Raw genomic sequence first — 21,933 nt, 5'->3', positions numbered from 1 at the left:
AAAACTCAGGTCTATTTTCCCTAACTTACAGTATCACTTCCTTCATTGCACCACTCAACCTGAACTAAGTTTATATATTCAATAAACAAATCGTTTTTTCCAAATTCAACAATACAGGGGCTCAGACTACCTCAAAGTTCAGTTAAAGCTAAGTTTGTTTATGAGCTAAATATGCAACACTTCTTCACTCCAAGATATGAAATAGACTATGTTGACACGAGTCTGTAGAGCTTCCTCTTACGTCTCATCAGTGTCATAGCGTCGCAGCAGGAGACTCGGGAGCCTGCCGTGTGTGAAAGTTTCAAGGAGCTCAGAGCGATTTCATGTATTTTGCAGATTGACCACCCTGGGAGCAGAATTAGAGCACCCATTAATCCCTGATTGGACTGGAGACGAGCGAATGAGAAATCCTTATTAGGTGGGCCCAGTGATTGGAGATATTAAGTGCCTTTCTTACTCTAATCAGTGACTTTTAAGATGGGATCAGACACTCTTGCATTATTGGATGTGACTGAGATTCCCCCCCTACTTTAGCTAAGCATTAGCAGGCAGCATATGGGAGGATGCTGTGTGAAGCAAGCCACCTGTCACAAATGGTACTGGTCGTTTGCCCTAATGCAGGAGAGTTTATAAATACATTTAATCACTCGGTCCGGCAATAATTAGCTCACTATGTTTATTACTAATCTGTGTATTGGACCGGAGCCAAGTGAGGTCTAGCTCCAGCCCATCTCAGCCCCCCACGGGGCCACAGTAATCCACCAGACTGGACAAGATGCACCATGCAGAAGGGACACCACTCTACTGTTGGAAGTGAATAGTTTCTAACCTGGATTGGATATATGAAAAAAAAACATCAATTAGGGGGTGGATAAGACCACTTATTTCAATTTTTAGAGTGCATATTCCAGGCTAATATATAAAAGTATATAAAGTAGTTGACTTTTTTCCATCTGCTTGCCACTGAAGAGATGTTTTGCTTGGAATTTTCCACATTACTGTATTAAATATGTTAATGTCCACGAAGACAAGCAGCTGAAAACTTCTAAGCCAGGTCACAGATTTTATCTCTAGAAAAGCAGGTCCACTCACAATAAAAATGTATGATTTCAAGGTATTTTTTAGCGATAAAAACACCTGTGACTGTATAAATGCAAAAATAAGTTGAATGCCATACTGTGGAATATTCTATAAAGCAATACCATTTCTATGAAGGTGGCAAAAATCCCACTAGAAAAGTGGCGTAGTATCCTTTTATCTGTATTATTTATCAGTATTTGGGTCCTTGAGATGCAGACTAGGCCCATAATATTTGAGCAGATTATGTAAACATATTAAATAAAGGCAGACTGCCGCTGTCCTCTGAGTGTACTGTACCAAAACGAGCCTTATTTAATCTACTGTCTTCTGCTGCGGATGAAAACAAAAGGGCTTCCCCATCACGCAAAGCCAAATTGCCTATTAAAGATGAGAGCGTGTTCAGTCTCCCAGCGCGCCCAGCCATCACCACCCAAATCATTGGCTGCCTAAACAGGCTAATGGCTGCCATATTGTTGGAGTTTATTGGTAAACAGTGATGGAAGGGCGCCCGCTCCAACAGTTGTTGATTTTGTCTTTCCGTATGGAGTATCAGCTGGGAATCGCAGCCACTGTGCCAGAATGTGTCTGCTGCTCACTCTCCCATTACTAAACAGATTGCCTTATTGTTGTGCATAGTGATTAGGATGTCAGTGATGGCTTAATAGGATGCAAAAAGCGACGCTAAAACAAATCAGACCAGTGTAATCGGCTGTCCGTATGCCACTTTCTCAGCTAGATTGTTTTACTGATTTAATATGGCACAGAGTGTGAGAATAAAATGAATAATTCTGTCTTTTATCTGCAAGTGAGGCAGAAGGTCGCACCAAACCCGACCTTAGCTTTAAGATTCTTTTGGGAAGGCCGTTGTGAGATCGATTTCCCTCCATCTCTGTCTCAGTAACCCTTCTATCGATCCTTATCAAATATGTATCATGTCCTCAAGCCTTCGCCGCAGCCCCGATGGAGACTTCAAACAGGCACGGCTCAAACACAAAGTCAGAGGAGGAGACCCTTTTTTATCTTGTGCAAATGGCAATCCTCACAGCTGGGGGTAGATGGGTATAGAAGGAGCACAGTGATGTAGACTACATTACAAAAAAACATGCTATAAGTGTAGGGAATAAACACTAGGGCTGCAAGATTAATCGCAGTCATATCACAATTTGAATGAGAACAATTAGTAAATTCCTAAGGCTTAATTTTTTGGAATTAGCAAAATATACTGTCATATTCTGTGTAAAAACTACTAACGCTGTACTTCTGAAATGCCATTCTTTAGTTAGTATCAGTATTGTGTTATATTATTGTATAGTCAGTTATAATCAGTTAGAGCAGCATGATTAATCATGATCAAATCAAAATTGCAATTTGAATGGACACAATTAGCAAATCACAATTTTTAAGTACAATAATTTCTTCCACAAAATATCCTGTCCTTTTTTTTTTTTTTAAATGCTAACCCTGTAGTTAAGATCTGTACATGTAATGAAAGATATTAGCTTGTTTAGTTTGAGTCTTTTTGTCAATTCTCTGGGATGCTTTTAAAATGTGAACAGAATTCTATTATTAAAGATGCTGTACCTGAATTTTGGTCTTAAAAACATTAACAACAGAACTAGTTCATTTTAAACAGTTTGCAGTGGTCCAAAGTTATTCCTCACTTACTTCATGCATTCTGATCATCCTAATCCATGATGAGCTTAAAAGTGCTTTTCACAACTTTCAGAGGCCAATGCAGAGCTGTGCTGTCACAGTAATGGTAACAACAACTATCATGCTAACAGGGCACTTTCTGATTATTGCATAGTACAGCACAGATTTATTTTGGCCACAAGAGCTACTCATACAATGCACCTGTACTAGGGCAAGAGAAATTTTGCTCAAATACATGGAAAAGCAAATTGGGTACAAGATCTTTAAAACATAACTTGCAAATCTAATCAGAATTACAATGCTTGTCTGAAAAATCCCAATTATCATTCATCATCAATCATCCATCCCAAATAAAAACTATACAATGACGCGAATGTCTTGAGATGTGCATAAGGCAAAGAGGGCTGATCTCCGGCCTAACCCCACTCCACACTAAAAGGGTCTTCCAATTCCCCAAACTCCCCTTCACGCAGCACTCATATGTTGCAAATGCACAAAATGCATCCTTCAGCTCATGTTCCCATAATTCTCTCTGGCAGCTGCGTGATTAATGCGCACACATATTGATTTTTTTTCTTTTTTTTATTTCTTTCAAGAGAGCCCCCCACCCCTCCACCCCCACCACTACCCTACAAACACTTCAATGATGGGGACGCGACCCAACTGTACGTCCCCTGTAGAAATGTGTGAGCGGTCTTGAAGAGGAAACAATAACAAGTATGCGTGTGTGTTTGTTTGTGTGTGTGTGCGTGTGTGTGTGTTAGTGGACTGGGAAAAGGGGTGTGGGGAAAGACAAGGGTCAGCATTTCACTAACTGCTGATGTGTGTGAGGGGGGAGGAGGAGGGAGGAGGGGGGGACAAAATGATAGCCTTGGTTGTTTTCATAGGTTCTGCTGCAGGATGGGTGGGGTAGTGTTAAAAAAAAAAAAAACATGTAATAACTAGGTGTAATAATATGAAGAACTGTGTATTCAAACAGAACATTTAAGAACCCACAAATACATTTACTGTACTGCTGAACTTTTTTATCCACCTTACTCTGCCTCCGCACACTTTTACTTCCATACTTCAGTTTTTTGAGTTAAAGGGCCAGAACCTGATTTTGAACTATGAACCAGGAACATATTTTAGTTTGAACTTTTAGCCTTTTATTTCCCTTCTGCAGCTGTGATAGTGTGAGGCAGTTGTTTCCTTATTGTTCTCTAATGTCTGCTCACTATTTGCTTTTTTGTAACTCTTGAAAATGCCCCATGACAGAAACTCACATGTCTGGAATAGAGTTGGGCAGTTGGTTGCCCATGAATCTCAGTAACGATTAGATGAAAAGAGGTGACCCCGTCAGTAGCTTTTGTGTTTGTTATTAATCAATATAATGCTGAATGAATAGATCATATATTTTGCAGCTTTTACCATACAATGCATGATGTAAAGAGCATTTATTAAAACATCAAAATCAGGTACAAGCCGTTTAAGTGGGAACTAAAATATTATATAATATAGGGTGATTTGTGCAACATGTTCAGTGTTCATGTGCACCAACAAGTCAGCAATGCTCCCTGTCCCTGTGTGGCTTGAAAAACCTTTGTAGTCTGTATCTTATGCAAGACCAGACAACCATATAACAGTAGCATCTAGATGTGTGCCATCCTCTCAGATGAGGGCCATAAAATATCTAAAAGGTAAATTCACAAATGTTTAACCTGATCAATTACATTAGAGGTTACATCCTAGGTCTAACTGTATTACAACACAAATGAATTCATTTTAACTGCAGCCCATCTGTATTAAATATTATTGGCCTATAGAATGTGATGATGTGATCTGAAACTCAGCAAACCGTTCCTCAGTGATATGGGTACTACTGGTGGCACAAGCATTAGTTTGAATCCAGCCAAAGAACACAATTGTATTAACTATTACAAAGGGGTACCATCTTTAAAAATTCCATAAATATGTTTATGGTTGTGGAGAGAAATATCTGACCTCCACATAAAAGTATTAAATCTTGGAGTGTGGTTACAGTACACATGGGCATCCTGCTGCTTGAGCCATGACCCAATTTCTAAACGGCTCACAACAGGATCAACACAGCCTGTTTTTGTAAGACACACAAGAGGGGGCGATTCACAAAGTGTCACCAGCAAACAAACAGGAAATACAAGGAATAACACTCAACCTTACACTACAACTACCAAACATTGTATAAATTGGCACTGTAGTTCATGTAGTTATCTTTTGCCCAGATTGTGGCATAACAGGTAAAAATCTGCACTTTAAGTTTATAAACCATGACCAGATTGCAGTCATATTGTATTCACAACAAATGCATGGCTCTGTTGCCATAGTATTCACATGACAGCAGATGGAGCTCTAAAGCCTACACACCTATTTGGAAACTGAGGTGTAGTTTATAAAGTGTGTTATATGTAGACATTTTGAGCTAGAAAATGTGAAATACTATTCCCAACATGACCAAAAGCATATAAAGGGGAATTCAATTAAAGCCACAAGGCGGCATATGTGTCTTTTACTTATACCAGTGTTGTTAAGTACACCACAAAGATATTGAAATCTTTTTAAAAATATGTTGCAGTACAAGTTCAGTTTTATACTACCAGGACACTATACAGTTGTATCATTTCAATATTTGTTATTTGTATTCAATAATCTATTGTACATTTAAAATGAACTGTATTTTTAACCTTTTTGTTATTTCCTCTTTCCATAGGTCCCTGTTCCTACGAGCTGGTTCTCAGTGCCGTGCCCTCCTCTCAAGGTTGGCCTGACTTTGGGCGTGTTGAATTTACAGCTGCATCTTCGCCTGCCTCTCGATGCCCTCACTGTCAATCCTGGTGAAAAATGTTACCAGTGGCACGTCATTGGCATGATAAATTCTCGCAGAGCAGTGGCGCTGTAAAGCAAAAGCCTACATTTGGCCTCTTTCAACAAATCCTCAACTCAAAATACCTTTACTGTGTCACTACTACTCACAATGATGAAAACAACACATATCTATTCCTACATGCCAGCTGTTTGTTGCTGTCACCCAATCACAGGATTCTATGTTTACCCCCTACCCAATCACCCGCCTTTATAACTGAATCCTCTTTCCTTTCCTTGTCAATACTATATGCAGCGATTCTTCTCTATTCTATCTTTACCGTAGCAGTATCTGCCTCCTCAGCCTTTATCTTTTTCTCTTCAATACCACCAGTGTCTACGTCACTGGGTAGATGAATTATTTTTTATCACAAACTTTCCACCACAGATTGCAAAGGGTAAGAAATAATTGGGCAACACGTTAAACTTATAATAGCCTTAATAAAGAATGACTTAAGAAGACTTAATTCACAATGAACAAATAGTTAGTAACTACTTAATTAAATGTGCCGTACCTGATTTGTACTTAAAACATGAAAAACAGAAGTTGCAATGAGTCTATAAGCATTTTTCCCAAATTTCATGTTCAAGTTTTGCCAACACAGTAATGCTAACAATTAGCATTAGCATGCTAATGGTGAACTTCCTGATTATCAGACAATTTATCTTTATATGTTTAGATGCAAACAGTATGCAGCAGACATATTTTGACCTCAAAAACAAACTTGTTCACATACATGGAAGAAAATCGTCTACACGGCCTTTAATGCTGTAACCCTAATGCTTAACCCTAATCTCTTAATTAAGCAGTTACTTAATCTGAATCATTCTTAATAAACTATTTCATTAAGGCTTATTATTTGGCTTATATTAGATGATGACTGTACATTCATATTTTGAGCTCTCACCTTATGGACATATTTCATGGATTAAATAGTATCAGAAACAGGCTCGATTGGATGCTATGTCTGAATCTATGATCAAACTGTTTAATTAGGCTGCATAAGCACTTCCACAGCCCAGGAGAGGGCGAGCAGTCGGCTGGAGCTTTCATTACTTAAATGCTAAACACACAGTTGGGAGAAGCCAGCATAAACGCCACTGAAAAATACAAGCCTTTTTACTGATGCCCTGAGTATTGAGTGGACTCATTTGCATAAAGTAAATAAAAACAATCATTTTTCACACAGGAGGAAATTGACTAGAATGCCGAGCCAAGCAGGTTATGCAATGAGATAAAAGCAGAGAAGGGACAAAGCAAAACACATCTTTGATATTATTAATGGTGTAACAGTAGTATTATTGTGAATGTGGGAGAATTTTGTACTGTCTCATCTTCAGGTTTTACTATAGTGGCCACGGAAAATAAAGCTGATGATTTGCCATATTCAAAACAAAATATTCCACTATTTAATTTTCTAATACTTACAATGTCTTTTAACGATTAAAGGTTTTTACTATTAGAAATTCCACAACTAAACTAAATATCAGCCTCTGCTGTAGATTTAAGGCCGATAGCCGATATGCTACAAAGTGTAACTATCGGCCTGATATGTTGATATATCGGCATATCTCTAATAGTCGCCTAATCAAAAAATGCATTGCTCAATAGTCAACTAAAATAAAACCACCGAGCATTTTAACCTGTTACAATTCAAAGCATATATCCACCATCAAAGTAAGGGGACTTGTGTATTTTCCCTCTTTTGTGTAAACAGAAGTGGCGCAGTAGAGTAACATCTCTCCTCTATCTTCAGCCTAATCTCAGCCTGCCAGCATAAGGACCAGCATCACCCCCTGCATGTACACAGCCTTATCTGTGTCAGGCTTCACAGTGCAGGCAATACCAAAGCAATGTGCACAGCTGCAACACACCAAAACACAACCTTACTTACACATTTTGGAAACACACTTCAGCAGAGCGGTTAGCATTTGCAACTCACCACAAAATCACATAAATTCTCAACATCTTTTCTATCACGACTTCTTGCCACCATCAAAATTATTTTCTTGGGGATTAATAAATGCAATGCCGACTCTTGTTTATGCATAGTTTGTGAACAGGAGGCTGTCTATTGAATGTTTTGTCTGTTTTTAAAGGCCATCATAATGCTAGAAAAAAAATGTAGGGCTGAAACTGTTAATTGTTTATTCCTGCTAATTCTTACTAACTAATTGATAATTGAGATAAGATGTTCAGATATTTAGTAATCAAATAATAGTTTTTGGTTTTATGATAAAGCAGCAATTGCATCAAAATGACAGAGTAAGCATGGACATCAAATTAATCTCATTACAGCCCTGAAAAATCAACATATCTATATATTCTTCATATAAGTAAGCACGTAATTTGACTATTTGATATTTCTTGCATGTTACCATTTTCTTATCATGTGTAGGCTGGCCAAATAACATGACAACACTGAAGCACCCTCAAACACTCATAGACAAAGACCAGCGCTAATTGCATCTTAAGAAGAGGGAGGCCTTGGTGACAACAAGATGTTTATTGTATGCTTTTTTTCTCCTATCTCCGCACTGCAACCAAGGCCAGGCCGCTCATTACGCTGTTCCCTCTCTGAATGACCACACAAAGGAAGGTAGATGGAAAAGCACCAAAACATCCATGCTTTTTTCTTCCTGTTGAAGACACTTGACACAACATGCACATGAATTCGGGAACATGGAAAGACAAAGGTGCACTAACAACAATGAGCTGATGAATAAAATCATCTTTTCATTTGTCAGTTGCTTTCATCTCTCTATTAGCTCTGTCAAATGTTTATCAAAAGCGACGTGGTTGCGATGGTGGCCAGCCCGTTTGATAGCTCCTGATTGGTTTTTAAAATTCATGAGGGGTTAATGCTATGTTAGTGGCAGCGTTAGGACCCCGCCAGATCCACGGCGCCACACAAGTCCATTGAAAGCAGGCTGCTTCAAAGTACTACGCAGGCCTCATTCGGAGAGGTAATTCATATTGTAATTAACTTTTCAATCACAGTTGATTAATTAAGACGGGCCCAGTCTGTAATTATGCATCTATTTTTGACCCTAATGTGCAGCCGTAGATGTGCATTCACAGAGAGGCTAATCTGGTCGCTACATGTGAGATATCGCTGTTGAAAGTATTGTGCAATTGTGACTCAAAAATTATTATATAATTATTATTATTATTATAGGACAATATATTTACTAATTATCAAGTCATTCAGTCCTTTCTGCATAGCTTCCATATTATTAAACTCAATAAAAAGTAATAATATAAAAGACCATAAGGAGGTGTATCAAAAATGGTCACAAATTCTGTCACTTTAAAAGGCGACACAATTAGGTGTAATGTAATGTTTAGTTTCTTTTTACAACAGTGAAGCTCACAGTTAGCAGCTGGAAAATGTCAAGAAAGTAACTGTATACTGTATATCAAGGCTTCATAAATAAATTAAACAATTAAAACAAGTTTAAAGAAGACAAAATGAATAGGCCTTCTTTTCGACTACTTTCTATTTTGATTAATTTAAATAAAATAAATTGAGATTGAGCGTGAGATTGACAGGCAGATTGGTGCAGCGTCTGCAGTGATGTGGTCGCTGTATTGGTCCATTATGGTGAAGAAGGAGCTGAGTCGAAAGGCAAAGGTCCCGATTTACCAGTCAATCTACGTTCCTGCCCTCACCTATGGTCATGAGCTCTGGGTAATGACCGAAAGGACAAGGTCGCGGATGCAAGCGACCGAAGCGGGTTTCCTCCGCAGGGTGCCAGGGTGCTTCCTTAGAGATAGGGTGAGGAGCTTGGTCACACGGGACGAGCTCGGAGTAGAGCTGCTGCTCCTACACGTTGAGAGGGGCCAGCTGAGGTGGCTCAGACATCTGCTCAGGATGCCTCCTGGACGCCTCCCTAGGGAGGTGTTCTGGGCATGTCCCACCAGGAGGAAGCCCCGGGGAAGACCCAGGACACGCTGGAGGGACTATGTCTCTCGGGTGGCCTGGGAGGAGCTGGAGGACATGTCTGGGGTGAGGGAAGTCTGGGTGTCCCTATTTAAGCTGCTGCCCCCGCGACCTGGCCCCCGATAAGCGGAAGACAATGGATGGATGGAAAATAAATAAATTTGTATTATAGTAGCAGCGTGTTTACTTTTTAAATTTATTGAGTACTATTAAACACTACTATTAGGTATGCACGCCTATTTAACCTATTCACTTCCAATAACACATATTGACAAAACTGACATTAAAAACATGTGAACATCGTATTTTTCCTCACAGCATCTCTTCACATTGTTCTTGACAGAGCTAGTGCGAGGAAGAATACTTTTGATGTTACCGTCTTCAACAAAAACCTGACATTAATAATTCAGTGCAGCTGTAGGATAGCTTTATTTTGTGTCCACCGAGACAGAGACTTCTTTCATGAAAAATTGAAAAAATAAAAAATTAAAAATTGAAAGTTGAGGCTAGTGACTGGTGCCTGAATCTCCACTGGGTCAAACTGCAGCTTCGATTGCCATTGCAGAGTCTAGTTGTCATTCTCGTGGTCTTCTTCATGCTCTTTCTCTCAGTATTGTCACACGTATATATTGTAGCCCCAGCCCCCCCCCCTCTCCATAACAGTGCGAGGTGGATCCGCTCATGCATCAGAATCCACCATCAAATATTTATGGTGGAGCAGCAGTGATTTTGACCGTGTACTCATGCTTTTGACAGCACCAGCCTGCCGCAATACATACTGGAGTGAAACAGGACAATCCAATATGGGTGTTTTCTTGAACGCTTGGTAAAAAGGCCAACAGCACAATAAGATCTATCAAAACCCAACAGCAACAAAAGAGTAAGGAAAGTCAGTGGCAAAACCTAACTCTGCATAGTTTTAATTAAGGGTTGATTTTGCAATAATGAAAGACATTTCTTGACTTGACACAAAAAGGAAGCATTCGACACCTCCTCTGGACTTTAATATAAAAATAGGGACAGCACCCATTTCTTGTAACAATAATCCTACAGAAACTATCGTTGTCACCATATAAATATACCCATGTCCTGTTTCCATAGGTTTTGAGTATGCGATTCAGTATCTTGATAGCATTGTTTGGTACTCTTTCAGTTTTTTCATCTTTAATTTAAATCTATCTACTCTCTCCCCGTCACTTGAGTAAATAATAAGGTCTTAGTAGCTTCTATTGTGCCAGTTCAAGAGTTAATGTCTAAACAGTACCTAAAAATATTCTAATCATGCTGTATTACATATCACATATTTTGGTACATATTATGCAGCCTTACTTGGACATGAATACTTTCATAACCATCTCTCCTCATAAGAACTCTTAAACCCCTGCTGATCCAAACCCAAGCTGGTCTCCTGTCTCCATTCCTCCGCCTGACAGTGCACTGACATGCTGCTCTGTCGTATGCCTGAGCTTGCGGCGACGAGCAGCAGTAACCTCCAGTAAATAAGTGCGGCGCATGGATCAGGAGACACATCTTCATGCTCGAGCAGACCCATTTAAAATGCCACCAAAACATCGTCCCAGATTCTGCCCTCAGTCAAATGACATCAAGTGCTCACTTACAGGTCCCCCAACGCCCCTATGGAGGGAGGGAAATCAGCCAGCGGGCAGTACCAGCGCAATCACACAGATAAGCAGCCCCATTCGCTAACATGTTCTGGTGCCTTATGCCATCATGCTGTGCCAATTGATTCAAACAAGGAGGGTAACTAGGTCAATGATGCCACATAAACCCTTCCACTTTACCCCTTGCTGTACTCGAAATGGGAGTTGGCTGCGTATAGGAGGAACTCGGTGATTCAATATGACAGTTATCAACGTCCTCTGGCGAGTAGGAAGGCAAGGAACAACATGGCAACAGTAATGGCTGACTACAAGACGATACAGGTACAACATGCACAGCACAGCACAAAATATTGAGTAGGGAGGCACTTATAGTGCTGTTTGCCAGGGTTTTTCTAATGAGGAAAGAGCCCAAGGTCTTACCTGAGCTGAGTGAGACGGTGTCTTTTTCCCATGACACAACAGCGACATAGGCCTCCACAGAAGATGGGATAATGCACTTGAAGACAGCAACACTGCCTCTCATAGCCTTCTGGTCGGCCACTCGGACTGTGTAGGGCTCTCGTGAAACTAGACAGGAAAACAGAACAGATCAATGGGACCTACTAAGGCTGCGTTCACACTTGGTCATGGTAGAATTAGTTTGGTTCTGTTCTTGTCCTGGTCTAGTCCAAGATCAGTTGCAATTTCGATGTGGTGTGAATGCAGCAAAATAGCAAAGCATCCACATTGTTTTGGTAACTTGAACTAAACCAGGAAACCAGGAAGTAATGGGAGTAGTAATTTTGGTGAATTATATTTTATATGCTGAAAGTTGAATCTACTGAAGTCAATACTAAAGCATGGCATGGCACCCATAGCATCCTGACATTCCTAGGATGCAAACAGACACAACTGAATTGTTACCATTATACAACATTTTTCCCCTACCCATTTCACCATTCAATACTTGCGCAATATTTTTTTGTTTATTTTGAATTGATCATTGCCATGGCACTGTTGCTATGGCAGTTATCAATTCAAACAAACAAATGTTGAATATTTTGAATGGTGGAATGTCATCAAAATGTCACCCGTAAAGAGGATGTTGAAAACCTTGAATACATCTTCAATAGAGCTCTGCACTACATGTACAAGTCTGGCAGTCCCTCCATGCCCCACTCAGTGAACCCACCAGCTTTGATGTGGACATCCTGGCTCCGGATCTTGCCGCTGGGGTTCTCGGCGGTGCAATAGTACGTGTTGTCATGGATCAGTTTGCTGAAGCTGGATGGCAGGAAGTTGAAGATCTGCAGGGTTCCGTTGGGGTGAACGTGTCTGATGCCCGGCACATCGTAGATCTCCTCTCCGGTGGCCAAGTACCAGCGCAGCGAGGCAGGGGGCGCCCCACTGGCCGGACAGGGCACCGACGTCCCTGTTGTGCTGGCAAATACTACCTCTTGCACAGATGCATTGACAAAGTATAAGCTGGAATGGAGATCCTCACTGAAAACTGCAACAGAAGAAACAGATAAAAAATATTAGTGAGGATACATTGTGGTAAAGGGGTTGGAATTTGTTGGAAAAGAGAAGAACATGTAGATCAGATCCAAAGAACCCTTATCAGTTCAATTCATTCCATCACCTCCTCAGAACATCTCACTCTCTCCCATCACCACTTCAGAACTATTTCACATTCCTCTATCTCCTCCTCAGAACATCTCACTCTCCTCCATCACCTCCTTAGAACATTTCACTCTCCTCCATCACCTCCTCATAACATTTCACTCTCCTCCATCACATCTTCAAAACTATTTTATTCTCCTCCATCACCTCCTCTGATCACCTCCAGAGCAGTAAAACCATCTCAAACTGTTCCACCCAATGACATAAGCAAAAATGCTAAATTTTAAATGTCTATCTCACAAAAGTTGGAATTTATTCAAGATAAAGCATCTTAGTCTGCTTCCCAGATAACACTGAATATATATTGAGAAAATGCTATCCTTCTCATTCTACAACCAAAAAAACAACCAATTCTGTCCACATTTATTTTGCTGTTTAATATGTACCCATTTCAGTAATTTTCCATCTGCTTATTCGTTTTGATTCATCCCTCTCTCCCTACAGTGGGACTTATTAACATAAACTACTATCAATTATGAAAGAAGGTCAGATGCTGTAATCGCGTTCAAGTATAATTTAAGCCATCATCACAGTGAAGAGACTCGCACTAAACGCTGTTAGTGCACGAACATCTCCGGAGAGGGAAGGGGTTAGAAATGTCAATGTTGTACCAATTAGCTTTTAATGCCATAAAATCAGGCCCATTCAGCTCTGTATGAAATGAATTAGTAATTTTAGGAGGAATCATGTCTTTGCACTCGAGCCAGAAATAAGTCCAACATACAAACAGTGTTGCTTGGCATCCTAACGTGCACCAAAACCCGCAGGCTGTGCACTAAATGGCTTACAGTGGCACTGGCAGCTGGCTCAAAACCTCCCTGGGGAGAAAACATTTTAGCACTTCATAAATTCCTAACAAGGTTTCAGATTGCAGACATTTCCATCCTGTTCTCTGCTCTAGTGACTCCATACCAGCAACCAGCATGTATATGGACACTGGATATACATTTGAATTTTTTGATTATCAGACTTATTTTCAAATAACTTTCAAAATAAAATAAATTGTTATGTTACAAAGAACTACAAATTCAAAACATTTCACCAATGTAGTACTAATGTTGTCCCGATACTAAAATTTCAAACTCAATTTAGATACTAAAGGAAAACATATTTGAGACTAATTGCAAAACTGCAATGAAAATAAAACATCCAACTCCATCCATCCATTTTCTTCCACTTATCCCTTATTCCACTTTCATCCCTGCGACCTGCAGGGGCAGCAGTCTAAGCAGGGCCTCCCAGACTTCCCTCATTCCAGACACGTACTCCAGCTCCTCCGATGGGACACCAAGGCGTTCCCAGGCCAGCCGAGTCCCTCCCTCAACATAGTCCCTCCAGTGTGTCCTGGGTCTTCTCCGGGGTCTCCTCCCGGTGGGACATGCCTTGAACACCTCCCTAGGGAGGTGTCCAGGAGGCATCCTGAGCAAATGCCCAAGTCACCTCAGCTGGCTCCTCTCAACAAGTAGAAGCAGCAGCTCTACTCCGAGCTCCTCCTGTGTGGCTGAGCTCCTCACCCTATCCCTAAGGGAGCGCCCAGCCACCCTGAGAAATAAACCCAGTTCGGCCACTTGTGTCCGCGATCTTGTCCTTTTGGTCATTACCCAGAGCTCATGACCATAGGTGAGGGCAGGAACATAGATTAACCAGTAAATCGGGAACTTTGCCTTTCGACTCAGCTCCTTTTTTACCACAACAGACCAATACTGCAACTGCATCACTGCAGATGCTGCACCGATCTGCCTGTCAATCTCACACTTCATCCTTCCCTCACTCATGAACAAGACCCTGAGATACTTGAACACCCCCACTTGAAGCAAGGACTCAACACCCACCCGGAGAGGGCAAGCCAACTTTTTCCGGTTGAGAACCAGGGCCTCAGATTTGGACAAGCTGATTCATTCAACAACATCCAACTCACAACTGACAAAAATATTACATTGTGTTCTGTACAATTAATAGGAATCAAATTGAAATCTCAATTTGAATGGTCGCAATTATCAAATCGCAAAGGGTGCAATTTTTGAGGTTCCAAAATTTACTCCAGAAATAACAAAATCTCCTGTCAGCTAACCCTGTAGTTTAGATCTGTACAAACATGTTCTGAAATGTGATTCTTGTATTAGTTTGTTAGTTCCTATTTCAGTCCTTAAGTCAGTTCTTCTGGACATGTTTAAAATGTGAACTTTGAACAGAATCCTTTTATTAAAATGCAAACCATAAATCTTATCACAATGCCTATAAGAAAAATCACAATTCGATATTTTTTGCCAAATCGTGCATACCTAGTCCTATTTATGTGAGTACTTTTTGTAATACTAGTTTTGAGCAAAATTATATTAATAAGCATAAACATATAACTTTATACATCTTATTTTTTTATTTTTATTTTTTCATGTAGACTGCTATACTATAAATTCAAATGGCTTGGGTCATAAACAGTCATTATTATTCCACATTTGAGAGAGCTTTATGCACCCAGCTGAAGACTTCTTATATGAGACATTTGGGACCAATCTGGATGTTTCCAAATGCAATGAGATGGTGCTTCGAGCTCTGAGTAGGTACAATATGTGGCACCGGCCCAGATGAAAATAATACATCAAAGTCATTCTGATTCTGGCTCTTTTCTCTGGAGCTGGCACTGGCAGTATCAATCTTCTGTCTGTTGAGAATGCAGACTGTAGTCGTATGCACCCAACCCACATGTGCATGGCTAATACTCAAGGTTAGTGCAAGAGAAATTACATAGTGTTTGCCTTATACTGCTGCAAAAATACAGTGCCCAAAGCCAGATTTGTTGATGCACTAGTTTAGGAGTAAATGCTCTATACATACAGACACAAAAAAAGATCAGTCCTGTGGTAAAAATCCATCAAAACCACATTACATTTTTTGCTTTCACTTAACTTTTTATGGCTCTATCTTGCAATAATAGGTGTCAAGTGAATCACAATACTGAAAATTATTTTTTGTTATCATGCCAGTAAGCTAACTAGCCTGCCATCAGAAGCAAAAGCATACTCAAATGCAACAATTGTAATTTCAATCAATATAAGCCTGGGTGTAGTGGTAGGCAGAAGGATCCGAGGAACACCGTCAAAGTGGATTAAAAGTCCTTTATCAGGATACCTATGCATTTTGACCAAATCTGTCTTCTTCAGGGCAGCCTCAGGTTGTCTTGATGAACAACTAAATGAATTCCATTTTGTTTATCTGGTAGACATTCAATTATTGAAGCTGTTATCCAAAAATGTAACATAGTTCTTTCAAATTCATTTGTTTAATCTAGTCTGCAGTATTCATCAGGAGCCTGAAATTATGGTTTAGACTCCAAAAAATAGATTAGTTCATTTTAAATTGGAACAAAGTCTTGAGAAAATACATTTTAATTTTTAGCTAGCTATAAGGCTGGTGGCTAAAAAGGAGCAGATCAAAGAAATGTGTGGTTGCTTGAAGAAGTCTGCTCCTCAGCACGAGCATTGGAGAAATTGGATTAGGATTTATGTCATGGCTATTTTGATTTTTCACAAAACGAGAAGTATGTGAGAGCAACTCGATTTAGACGGGCTGAGCGATAGCAGGCTTGATTTAATTAAAATAAAGAAATGAGGAAATGGATTCTGTTGAAAGGCTGCATAGCACAGTACAAGTGTTTTTCCTAATTGAACTAGTGGAGGGGCCAGTGACGCAGGTGGAGGCTCCCACACTTAGTTTGTACCATGGCCCGACAACCGCCAAGGGCCCCAAACGCTTACTACATTGCCCGAGAGAAAATGGATAATTGGCATAATTTTTCATGAGCTCAACTGTAAAGGTGAAATAAATGACACTGTTCAATAATGTATTATATACATCCATAATGGACTAGGATTTACCACAGGAGAGAACTTTACTTTACTACTACTACTTTACTACTGCATAAGAGCAAAAATACATGGATAAAATATACTTTGAGAGCAAAAATGCATGCAAAGAATAGAGGTCAGTTTTAGTATCAGATATTTGGTGATATTTCGTTGCATTTTAGTTTAAAAGTACAAATGTAAGTGCCAGCAACCCAGGATTGATGTGTTTCAGTGGCATCACACTGATGACAAAATGCATTTAAAAGTGCATTATGTAACTTCCACCACTTCTTGCTTGTCTCCATAGGAATGTTATTGCTCTGCCTGGCATTGAGCTTACTTATCTTGTCTTGTCTTTAGTTACAGGTGTTCTTATTTCTTTGTCAGTCAATTCGTTCTGGTCAGATTGTGTTAAAACAAAGTTCAGATTAAAGACTAATTTGAGCAACAGAGCTTCAGACAGAGCAGTTACTCCAGTTAGCTTTACCCCCCCAAGGAATGCTGATGAGTTTTAATTCTCATCATTTTCTTAAAAGCACACATTGATTCATCCACCTCCTCCATCACAAACAATAATTAAGCAATAGCCTTACTAGAATACCAGTAGAGAGCATACCTTTCACAGGGAATACAACATTATATGACTCCAGAATTTAAACCAACATCCTTGAGCGTGATCCCAAGTGTTCCACCACTAATTATCCCTGTTATCACAAATGTAAATAGGCTATCATAAGTGTGTCCAGACATTTGTCCTGTGCTAAATGACAAACAACACAACTGTGATCTGATCAGCTGACAGGAGCTAACTAACCATGACGGTGTGCTTTCCAACACTACAGGGCTGCCTCATTTAATCACTGCCAATAGGATAACAAGGCACAATGATGAGAGGAAGTACAGGCAAAACTGGATAGGAGTAAATCTGCAAACTTGACACCTGATGAAAATGTGCTGGAGTTTTTTTTTTACATGTATGTAGTACTTGTGAATATTCTTTGTCATGTGGGAGGGAGATGACAAGTTATTAAACCTCATTTCATAATTCATTTATCCTTCAAGCTGTAGTGTTTTTAGGTGAACTCTCTGTCACGGTGAGACAGAATATCAGAGGCAAACATGAGCATGTGGAGAGGGTGGAGACAGCACATATCAGAGTGCGCCCCGGCTGCCACAGTGTTGGCTTGTCATTGGCACAGTTGGTGCACAGGACCCGGGTGACAGCGTGACAGCAGGAGCTTCTGGGTAATTAAAGCAACCCCAGTGCCTTATGTCCTTAGGGTGACTCTGTCTAGTATGACCAGATTATACCTGCTCACTACTATAGATTTTTAAACAAATGTGACTGTATGTAAGTGTATGGTTTTACAAGTCACAAAATATTGTATTTTGATCTAAAAAAGAACAATTTGTACATATGCATTGTTCTGTTATACTCATACAAAGATACATTCGACGAGTGTATAGGTTTGGATTTTGCAGAAGCACAGCTCCACTGTATTTTAGGTGGAGGGTGAGAACATGCAGAGTTAAGAAATGCCTTGGTGGGTATTAAAAAATAATCAAGAAATAATTACACTGCTTCTTGAAAAGTTTTTTGTCCTTGGTGACCTTGAGAGATAAACATTTTTTTGTCTCTAAATTCACATTGTAGATTATACAAAATATACTGTACAAGCTTGATGTCAGTGCTCAATTCTATCTTATCTTAAAGCTAAGCAGAGTTGGGCCTAGTTAGTACTTGGATGGGAGACCACTGAGATTGTCAGGTGCCACAGTGGGGCAGCAGTGGCTCTAGTGTAAACTGTTGTGTCCTTAGGCAAGATACTTCAGTATGATTGTGGTTAGTGAGTGAGTGATGGGTGGTGATCGGAGGGGGCGATGCCGCAAATTGTTAACCTCACTTCCGTCAGTCTAACTCTGGGCAGTTTTGACTACTGAGTATGTAATGAATGAATGATATACAAAATTGTGAAGTCACTTTAAGGATCTGAAAAAGATGCATTGTATGTATGTGATCTACAAATAAGAGTATTTACTGTAAGAACAAAGACACTATGAGTCCACAGAGATCTTTGGAAGATGACCTTGTAATACTCACTCCATACAATAGTTAAAGCTGTAAATGCCAGTAGGCGGGGAGTGTAGTGACTACATTATGCAAGCAAACACAGCCATGTCGACAGTCTGAAATTACTGGCAGCTAAAAATAGTCCATTAACCTGTACATGACCCAATTTCTGTTTATATTAGATCTGATTAGAGACACTGCAAATCATATTCTGGCAAAGCTAATATGCCAGCAGCCATGAATCTGGATATAACATATATAGAGGGTCCAATCTGCCAAACGGATATGGAGACGAGCAACCAGTGCCAGGCAGGCCAGTGTGAGTAAGCATTCCCAATGATGTGATCTGCCCGGCGGCGATACACCATGCGCCCAAGTTAAATGACTGTCTTCCAATTTGCTCTCATGAATATTTAGGGCTGCTGTGACAGTAGAAAGGCTTGGCTGTGTGCAGGCTGCTGATCCGCCCCAACAGATCTGTCCTCTGATGTCTAGCAGGGAGGGGGAAGCATTGCTAAAAACGAGCCCCCCGCAGCATGCACAACCCTCTCTTCCTCCTCCTCCTCCTCCTCCCCTCTCCCCAGTCTCTTTTTACATCTTAAATGGGCCACAGTGGCTGCATGTCTCATAAACGCGAGCCAGTGAGCGTGCGGTGCTTTTTCACTTAACCAAACTGAGCACTGATGTCTAAATGATGGTGTGTGTGATGATGATGAGTGCGGAGCGCGCGGCGATCTGATGAGCGATTAGAGAGGGGAGAACTAATGCAGCTCCTGCTACTGTTGAATAAACACTTACACTAACATAAACACTACAGTCACTGTGTACGGAACTTGATAAAAGGGTCCAAATCTATTTTGAAAAAGAAGTAGGCAAAAATAATAACTGTCTTATTATCAAATTAGCACAATTTAGAGGCAATACAAATCTGTGTGGTCATAAGAAGACATGTGTTTACGGATATATTTGGACTATTCTTGCACATAACTCAATCTTTGGAAGTACTTATGTATGACTCACTGATGACTACTTTACGATACACAGAATGAGCAGAAAGGTATAGTGGGGGTTCTGATTTAAGATATGTGATATATTTTATTCACCTCATTACAAAAGTTGTCATGGGTGCTGCCATTGTCATTCAGGTTGTATTATTTTATTTTGCATGGGGCTGCCAATCTTGATACCAAATAAGTTCTATATGGACTACAAAGTCGTTTTAAAGCCTCCCAAAGAATCAGTGCAGTGCTGACATGTAGGTGACATGAACAATGAACATTTGACAGAAATCAATCTACTTTATATTATTTTAGCTGCAAAACCTTTCCCAAATTCTCCATTTAAATGAATAGGATTCCCGCTTAACGAGATGTGCCACAAAGAATGTGTGGTTCGCATTTACGGCAAAAGTGGGCAGGGAGGAATAATCAATCAATCAATCAATCAACGTTTATTTATATAGCACTTTACAACACTCAAGGTGACCAAAGTGCTTTCCAGTAAAATCTAATTAAAAAAAGTTAAACTCAACAGTAAAATAGGAGAATAAAATAGAATAAAGTACATTAATATAACAAATTATAAATAATGATAATGTGTCACAACATTATTAAGTGTTGAAAGCCAGTCTGAATAAATATGTTTTAAGCCTGAATTTAAAAAGACCAAAGTCAGTAATGATGCGCATATCAAGAGGCAATTTGTTCCAGAGTTTGGGCCCAGCCACAGAGAAGGCCCGATCACCCCAGTGTTTGTATTTAGTTTTCGGAACTTCCAAAAGGAGTTGATTAGATGACCTCAAGGCCCGGTTTGGATTTCGAACCACCAACAGTTCAGCCAGATAGGGCGGGGCGAGGCCATTAAGAACTTTAAAAACAAAAAGTAAAATTTTAAAATCAACTCTAAAAGAAAAATAAAGGACTGGGGTGATGTGTTGGCGTCTGGATGTGTTGGTTAAAAATCGTGCTGCAGCATTCTGCACAAGTTGGAGGCGACCCAAGGACAACTGAGAGACACCAACATAAAGTGAGTTACAATAATCTATTCTAGAGCTAATAAAAGCATGAATCGTTTTCTCAAGATCATTGCGATTTAAAAATGGCTTAACTTTTGTTAAAAGATGCAGTTGAAAAAAGCTTGCTCTGACCACGCTGTCAATTTGTTTATCAAATTTAAAAGTGTTGTCAAGAATGACCCCGAGATTTTTAGCAGTTGGTCTGAGCCTTGAGGTCAGTGAGCCAAGATTTAAGGGGGCAGAATCACCAAACAAAATATATTCTGTTTTTTCTTCGTTTAAGTGCAGAAAATTTTGTCCTAACCACAACTTGATATCTGCAATACAATTGAACAACGATTCAAGCACGTCATGTTTCCTTGACGTTACAGGTAAATAATGATAAGGATAAGGATGATAATTCACCTATCTGTACTGAAAAGGTCCTTTTGGTCAGGTATGAGGTGAACCACTCAAGTGCTGCACCGTGAATGCCAACATGGTGGTTTAGCCAGGACAGAAGGACCGAATGGTCCACTGTATCAAAAGCAGCTGTTAGATCTAGTAGCACTAATACAACAGGACATTTGGCATCAACAGAAAGGGCAATGTCATTGTGAACTTTCAGCAGTGCAGACTCCGTGCTGTGGCGTGATCTGAACCCGGACTGGAATTTCTCTAGAATGGAGATTTCTTCTAAAAATGCAATTGTATAAAAACAATTTTTTCAAGAATTTTTGAAATAAAAGACAAGTTAGAAACAGGTCTAAAATTGGATAAAACTGAAGGATCCAAATTAGGTTTTTTAAGAAGAGGCCTAACTATGGCATGTTTAAAAGCACTTGGGACACACCCTAAACTAAGACAAATGTTAAATAAAACCAAGAGGGACGGCCCAACAATGCTGAAGACCTTTTTTAGCAATTTGGTTGGTACAAGGTCCAGCGGACAGTTTGTTGTGCTCATATGTTTGACTACATCAGTGAGAAATGAAAGTGAGACTGGTTCAAAATGGTCAAACACAGCAGAATGAGCGGCAACAAAATTAAAAAAAAAAAACAAAAAACAAAAAAAAAACAATAGGTAGGTCTAAGCTAATGCTGCAGCAAGTTAGCTGTTGAACAGACACCACTTTGTTAACAAAAAAGCAAAGGAAATCTTCACAAGTGGAAACTGAGGCATC

At 39.9% G+C, this 21,933-nt stretch overlaps 1 protein-coding gene across 3 annotated transcripts in view; it reads right to left on the bottom strand.

Annotated features, from left to right (window-relative positions):
* dscamb (Down syndrome cell adhesion molecule b) overlaps nucleotides 1-21,933 on the bottom strand; it is a 170,081-nt gene that overhangs the window by 135,185 nt on the left and 12,963 nt on the right. For all 3 annotated transcript variants that reach the window (XM_033976925.2, XM_033976927.2, XM_055225876.1), the window contains exons 2-3: nucleotides 12,351-12,668; nucleotides 11,600-11,746 (exon numbers count right to left, since the gene is read on the bottom strand). In XM_033976925.2, coding sequence (XP_033832816.1) covers nucleotides 11,600-11,746; nucleotides 12,351-12,668 — 465 coding nt within the window. The remainder of the gene's footprint in view (nucleotides 1-11,599; nucleotides 11,747-12,350; nucleotides 12,669-21,933) is intronic.

The sequence above is a fragment of the Periophthalmus magnuspinnatus genome, chromosome 13 (assembly GCF_009829125.3).
Source record: "Periophthalmus magnuspinnatus isolate fPerMag1 chromosome 13, fPerMag1.2.pri, whole genome shotgun sequence".
Classification (NCBI taxonomy): Eukaryota; Metazoa; Chordata; class Actinopteri; order Gobiiformes; family Gobiidae; genus Periophthalmus; species Periophthalmus magnuspinnatus.
Note: the sequence above shows the minus strand (reverse complement) of the source record. Positions and strands in the feature narration are given on the sequence as shown.